The sequence below is a fragment of the Xiphophorus maculatus genome, chromosome 14 (genome assembly GCF_002775205.1).
Source record: "Xiphophorus maculatus strain JP 163 A chromosome 14, X_maculatus-5.0-male, whole genome shotgun sequence".
Classification (NCBI taxonomy): domain Eukaryota; kingdom Metazoa; phylum Chordata; class Actinopteri; order Cyprinodontiformes; family Poeciliidae; genus Xiphophorus; species Xiphophorus maculatus.
In genome coordinates, this window is record NC_036456.1 from 9,244,782 (window position 1) to 9,252,146 (window position 7,365).

The 7,365-nt window shown below is 39.3% G+C and overlaps 1 protein-coding gene across 1 annotated transcript; it reads right to left on the reverse strand.

Moving 5' to 3' along the window:
* Positions 1-754: 754 nt before the first annotated feature.
* LOC111610859 lies at positions 755-5,286 on the reverse strand. Its single transcript, XM_023345879.1, has 5 exons — positions 5,006-5,286; positions 2,989-3,276; positions 2,549-2,806; positions 2,220-2,365; positions 755-2,089 (listed from the first exon to the last, which is right to left on the reverse strand). Exons 1-5 carry the CDS (start codon positions 5,052-5,054, stop codon positions 1,694-1,696), a joined length of 1,137 nt encoding a protein of 378 aa, XP_023201647.1. The 5' UTR covers positions 5,055-5,286; the 3' UTR covers positions 755-1,693.
* Positions 5,287-7,365: the final 2,079 nt, after the last annotated feature.

Below are 7,365 nucleotides of genomic sequence, written 5' to 3' on the forward strand. Positions count from 1 at the left end.
GAATAGAATAGAATAGAATAGAATAGAATAGAATAGAATAGAATAGAAGTACTTTATTCATCCCAGCAGGGAAATTACTTCGCAGTTACAGCATAAAGACAAGACAAGACAAGAGACAAGACACAACAACAACGTCCGGGTGTTGAGTCTGGAGTTTGGCTGTGGCAGAGCTGATGACGTCACAGGCCACCGCTGCATCAGCTGATGGGGGAATGTAAACAGCAATCAAAATGGCGGACGTGAACTCCCTCGGTAAATAACACGGCCGCATTCCCACAGCCAGAAGTTCAATGTCCAGGCTACAAATTTGTTTCTTCACGTTAACATGACCGGGATTACACCTCTCACTCACATAAAGTGCAATCCCACCGCCCCTCTTGTTCCGACTCTTGGAAGGGAAATCCAGGGACCTCCAAGCTGCAGTCCAGAATAAGCGAGTGCAGCCAGGTTTCCGTGAAGCAGAAGGTACTGCACTCCCAGTACTCCTTCTGGGTTCTAACCAGCGCCGTGAGTTCGTCTGTCCTATTTCCCAAAGACCTCAAGTTCCCCACAATAATCGCCGGTGCCGCTGGCCTGCGCCGTCTCCTCTTCTCCCTCCGTTAACTCCAGACCCGCAGCCCCGTCGTCTCCTCAGTAACTCCTCCGGGACCACAGGCCCGTCTCTGGGCAGCAGCAGAGGCCCACACAGCGCAATCAGCCGTTCACGCGAGCAAACAATGCCGCTACTCCGCTCGGCGAGGTTCTCCGCAACCAAGAGTAGAAAAAGTAGCAGAAGAACGCGGAGAACAGCGACAGAACCACATCCAGCCATTGTGGAAAGCCCAACTGATGATCTATGGGTTCGTCAAGCACGGATCATTAATCGGTTACAGCAAATATACACAGATTAACACACACGATGGGAGCAGCCAGAAGCGCCGGCGCCATCTTGTTCTCATATATTTGCAACATTTTCATATTACTTTGTGTGAGAATTTACGTAGCTTGGTAATAATTTATTACTGACTGAAAATACTGTGGAAGTTTTTTACAAAATTGTATTTAACCAGACGCTAGAGGAACATTGAACCTTGACGTCATTTGTAGACGCTGTGGCTCCCGTGGACCATTACGCTCCTGAGGAGCCTCCCTAACTTGGGGCCCGAGATGATCTTCACACACAGACACTGTTCAGAAGAACTTCCTGTTCTTCCTGCTTCAGCTCAGGAAGCAGGGAAAGAAACTGCAACAGAGACAGTTTCTTTCCCAGGTCACTATAATGAGCATACAGACTAATACCATGAGCATATTTACTAATTTAACCTCATCTGTCTCTCACCAGAAAATCATTCTGACAGACATTCCTGCCAACCTCAGACCAGGCCAAGTATGACGCATCTTCCCCCCTTGATTTTGTCCTGACTGTCAGAACTTTATTTTCTCACCACTGTAGTTAACCACTGATGCTAAAATAAAAACCTGCTGTTAAAGATCTGCCTGAAAAAATGTTCAGTCTCTCTCAATGCTGACGTTTAATTTGTAAAAAAAAAAAAAAAAAAAAATTACAAATTAAGTCTGTTGCATTGTTCAACCTGTTTTCCTCTTGAATCTTTTACCAATGCCATTGATCTTAGATAAGCAAAAGAATATTGTAATTCATTTGGAGTTCACTTCCTGGCTGATCTTTCTTTGAGTTGCTCTCGGCTTCTTAGACTCACACTTGTCCTCTTGGTGGTGCTATGTGTTCAGATTTTTTGGGCATCTCCAGCACACTGTACACGGTCTCTGTTTGTGTGGAGCTCAGGTCCATATTTACATTGTCGCACCCTGAAGTCGAAGTCCTTTGCGTGTTCTCATCTTGTAACGCATCTTGTTTCTTGTCCCTTTTGACACAAGACGCAGCCTTTCTGGGGACGCTGTAGACGGTGTCTACCCCCTGACTCTCACTGATGACCTCATGTCTCGGGTCGCTGGTCTCTCTGGGCTGATTGGCTTCCACGTTCTCATATGAAGGGTCCGCTTCACTGGAAGACGTTGAGGCTCTGGGCTCAGAATGCTGCTGGGTCTCTAGTGGTCCGCTTTGTATTAACTGGGCAACAGACGCTGTCTCCTGGAGGAAGTAGTAGAAGCAAAGAATATGTTCTTTAGAAAATAGGAGAGAGTTTAATAAATAGGATTAATGTCTCTAATGTTTCACCAATAATACATAATTAACTAGAATTATTTTTCTTTTGGATTACCTGATTATGTTTGGATTTCCAATATTTTCTGGCAGTAACAAAACTGAGGAATATTACAACAACGACAATGACAATGACGGTAATATAAAATGTATTAGGACGATTGTGTAATTCCTCTTTAAGTTCAAGATTCGTCTTTACGAAACCTGTAAGAAAGAAAAGAAGCAGCGTTAGCTAGAAATGACTTCTTTTAAGGCAAAAAATAAGCAGACAACATGTTTCTTATAATAATTAAAAGTAGATTTAATTAAACATTACATTTACTTCTATTAAGCACTACAATGATGAAGCAGGTTTATTCTGCTTCCAGAACAGTTCAGGCAACTTACACGTAGTTGGAATGTTTTGAGAGACGTTATTTGTGCTGACGTGGTTGTTTCCACTGCAGACAACAACTGTGTTTTCAATCAAGATGCTGATGTTGACGTTGCTAAAGGACCTCTGAGACGTCCTGCAACCGTTTTTATGACAGACGGACCCCAGCCAATCATCCTGGATGGAGCAGTTCACTGTGAAATCACATGATTCTGCTGAAAGATTGGAACGACGTTCTGGCGTCACAGCCATCACTGGTCTGGGAATCATTCCTGAAACGCAAGCAGATTAATAATGTCACCCTCTGCTGGCTACTTTCTCCGATGCAATTTACACACTGACATTAATTTCTCAGTTCTAGAAGCACAAGGAGAAAAAAAACTGAGATTTAGAAGGCAAAGGAATAAAAAAAATACAACTTGCACACTTAAAGCAAAATGCAGCTTAAACATACCTTGTAAAATAACTTGGTGATTTTCTGATTGTTGAATAAAGTTGGAGAAGTAAGTGACCTTAAAGATGCCTGTGTCGTTTTCAGTCAGTCTATTTATACACAAAGATAAGTTTTCAGAGGTGAAAACCATTCTCTCTGCATAGTCTTCATGGGTAGAATCCCTATCAGCGACAAATTTTCCATTAAATGTCCAAGTACTGCCTCTGTATGGAGGAGGTTTTTGGACACGGAGACACACAGAGCTGTTCTTCGGTTGATAATGCTTCATCCATAGCTCTGTTGCTGTAACTGGATTGAGAAGAAAAAAAAAAAGGTCAAAAACAAATAAATATATTTCAATGTTCTCAAAGATGCAGTTCAGCATCAATAGATATGTTGAAAAATTATCATCCAGCATGAGTGGACACAAAACTGATTTTGGTTTCTTTATTTCCATTTGGTTTTTGCGGTATAGAAAGGATTATTTTTAATTCTGCTCAAAATAAACCTTTCCTGTTAACATACAAAATATATGGTATCCTGTAAAAGTATTCATATTCCTTTCATATTCTGATTGAGATTTTAGGAGGATAGACAACATTATCTGATTAATGAGTATTGTTTTCTGTGCTCTGTGTGCTCTTGGTCATCTTGAGCACATAAGTACTTGTGATTGACCCTTTTCTTTAATGTTGATCGGTCTGTTGCCAAGCAACTGATAAAAGGACACAGATCTGACACTATTGAATAAGACATTGATAAAAAAAAATCCCAACTTTTTGCATTATTTGACTTTTAACGTATTTATGTTTGTCATTAAACAGGACATAGTTTGCATGTGTTACATTATGAGTGAAATATTAGCTTTACATTTCCAAATTCTTCTGCGTTTTCCTATTTTAAAACAATGTTTCAACCTTTTTTTGGAGTACTGTGAGATGTTTAAGAGGATTCTAAGAAATTTTGTGAATATGCTACACATAAGTCAAACTAAATGATATTCAGCTAATTTCAAAATGCAGTAAAAGCCGTTTTAAAAGCAACACACAGCTAAATGATGCTAAGAACAAACGAGCCAGTTCTGTCTGAAACCTGCAAGTTTCCGTGACGTCAGAATGATGCTCGGCAAAAACTGGACTCGTCTCCGGTTTTCTGACCACCACTTTTTTTGCCCCTCAACTTGGATGCAAGACATTTATTACATCTCATCTTGAACGAAGAATTAATGCTACAACATGTAGCATTGGCTGCTTTTCTGCAATGACAGAGGTCAGTCCGAGTTGATAGGAAGCTGGACGAAACTAAATACGAATTTATAATGGAAGGAAGTCTGTTTAAGAAGTCTGTTATTTTTATGCAGTATAATTCTCTGCCGCATGCAGCCAGTCCTCCACTGGGCGGCTTTTCAGTAAAGGCCTCAAAGGCGCGACAACAATAACATGGTGTCCTTCTTTACCTCACATAAACCATATTAAGAATTTCTGAACTCTTTTTTTTAAAACAATAGCTTTACGTAAAAAGAAAACAGTCCACTTCTCTGAATAATTTATGGGCAACTGTGGTTGCTACAGGTGATCAACAGACCAAGAAACTGACAGGAAACTCCACGAATAAAAGGCTAGTAGCTGCTATGGAACTAATGTCAAAAATATTTATTCTCAAAATTTGAGTTGCTTATTTAACTGAGAAAAATAATAAACTAAAAATACTAAATTTGTTGTTTTTTGCTTTCAGTAGTACATTGCCAAATAATCATGCTCACATATATAAATTCTCTCAAAGGTGCCAAAACCATTCCATTGTTTAATCCACTCAGAAATGATTAACTACTTCATCCTGGTAAATCAAATGAAATCTGGATGAATTACATTGAAGTATTGGAGTTACAAAGAGACAAAATGTTCAACAGTTTAAGGAATTTAAATATTTGCAATGCACCGTAAACGTCCTAGAGAAAAATGTTTTTAAATAGTCCTTCTTCTGATGTTGAACATGCAAGGATTAAAAAAAATAAATAAAAATATTAATTTCAACTCACCAGTAAAGCTCCACGTACTCAGCAGAAATATTAGTTTTAAGACAACCATATTTGTTTTTCAGATTCAGTACGGAGATGAAGAAAATGAAGTGGAAACCATCCGAGAAACAGCGCTGTAGCTGAAGAGCAGATGTTCACCGTACAGGAAATCCTCATCTCCTGTTTCCTCAGATAAGGGGACTTTGAGTCGACTGCTGAATAAAGCCGACTTTGCGGGGTGGTGCTGCTCGAAAACTAGTAGGATTTCTTTCAATATAAAAATACCTGGGCGTGCCGTGGTGGCGTAGTGGATAGCGCGACCCGTATTTGGAGGCCTTGAGTCCTCGACGCGGCCATCGGGGGTTCGACTCCTGGACCATTTGCCGCATGTCTTCCGCCCTCTCCTTCCTCGTTTCCTGTCAGCCCACTGTCATATAAGGGACACTAGAGCCCACAAAAAGACCCCCTGGAGGGGTAAAAAAAAATACCTATAGATCTGCCCATGCCCCTTGCTTTGAAGTTGATTTAAGATGGTTTTTCTCCAACCACATACTGGATAGATCAGATATTAATCTGAAGGCTCACTCATTGCTTCGTTGTTACACTGGAGATGGGAATTACAAGCACCACTTCAGTCAAAGTTTTGAAATCAGGGAACATTTCTCCAGGCTAAATGACCTGACGTTGACAAGACTCACTGAACGAAGGATTTACTGGTCCCGTGAGGCCTCCGATCAGCATGAGACTCTCTCTGAATCGTCCTGTCTATAACGCTTCCAATGCACATTCTGCTCCTGCACAGAGAGATGCATTTAGCTCGTATTACTTACATGTTTGTAAAATCCCTTTCAGGCGGCATATCGACATTGATGTAGTGACTGCAACTACCAATTCTGTTTAGGACTTTATAATCGATAGAAGTAGAGAGCACTTGTGCATGAAAGGAGAATCAGAAATGGGCTAAAGTCTGTCCTTAAATGGCTTCTTGTCATTGTGTGCAAGTTGTTAAATCGTTCAAAGTGCGAGAAATTTCAGCCGAAATGCTTGGACTTTCCCATCGATTTAAATATTGCTCTGTACACCAAGCGCCTTCAAACTAATCGTTTAGCCTTTCCCAGCTAAAACGGTAAATGCAACAAAAAGTTGTAATAGAACATTTTATTTTAACCATTTCGTTTAATAGTTTTTTTTGTGTGTATATGAATGTTTTTCTTTAATGTGTGTCACTGTGCAAGTGTGAGAGAATATGCAACTCTCCGATAAAGACCTAGAAGTTTCTGCTGGAATCCTAGCCAGCTCTCATTTCCTGTCATACACGTTTCTCACAAAGAATGTATTAGAATATATATTCAATATGTATGTAGAATATATTAAAATTAAGACTGACATTAAGGACAATATACCTAAAACTTTCCTAATACTAACCCATATTAAAAGGCCCATGCTAAAAGTTCTTGCTTTAGAAGTCTGTTGTAATTTTGGGGGTTATTGAGAACGTAAGGTGTATTTTCAGATCTGATTTTGATGTCAAATTTTGTTGCTCAATGCAGACACACACATCTAATGTTGCAAATAATACATTTATTAAACAAGGCACTTAAAGTTACATCGACAGTTTGATCAGAGAGCTTCCAGGATTAAGACGGAGTCATTTATTGAACACATTCTGATGCAGAAACCAGGACAAACGTTCAGCCTGAAACATTTTCAGCGTTGACGGAAAGGCAGGCAATCTTATGATTTTATCAAGTGGACGTAAAAAGAGTGTTGCAAAAGTTGACTTTACTGGGATATTTTTAAGCCAGCAAACTGTTGATTATTAGTATTATTATATTTGGCTTTTCATTGTTTAGCTGTGTATTTATTTACTTACTTTTGGTTTTGCCCCAGCAGACGTTTTCTATTTTCATCACCAACTTCTTCAGGCACAAAATGGAGATGTTTCTCATGAGATGTTTCAGGATTCAACTTTTAACAACTCATTTCAAAGTCATTTTCTACTATCTATTTGTGGTCTACCATATGTGCAATTTTATGACTGCAATAAATAATGTCTACAAGAGGGATGCTACTAGTTTTAATTTAATACAAAGTGATATTTTCTTATATTTCTTTACAGTCAACTGGTCTGTAGGGAACTTAAAGCAAAAATAACTGAAGTTTATTCGGTGTGGAACAGGGTTTAATGAAAATGACATTTTTAAAACGATATGTAATTATTATTTTTTTTAACCTATGCATGCTGTATGAAAAATACACTGTGGATGTTTATGGGTGAGAATCAAGTGAGAAAATGGCAACGTGTACTTATGATTATGGGGACATTGGCCCAAAGCCTTTCTGAAAGGAAAAGTTCTTCAACTACTTTCAGGATTTTTGGG

Excerpts from the sequence above, each read along its gene's own strand:
- LOC111610859 (XM_023345879.1), bottom strand. The coding sequence starts at position 5,054 with ATGGTTGTCTTAAAACTAATATTTCTGCTGAGTACGTGGAGCTTTACT. Across the intron at positions 2,807-2,988 it reads TCACCAAGTTATTTTACAAG|GAATGATTCCCAGACCAGTG; the intron begins GTATGTTTAAGC and ends CTTGCGTTTCAG. Across the intron at positions 2,090-2,219 it reads GGAAATCCAAACATAATCAG|GAGACAGCGTCTGTTGCCCA; the intron begins GTAATCCAAAAG and ends TACTTCCTCCAG.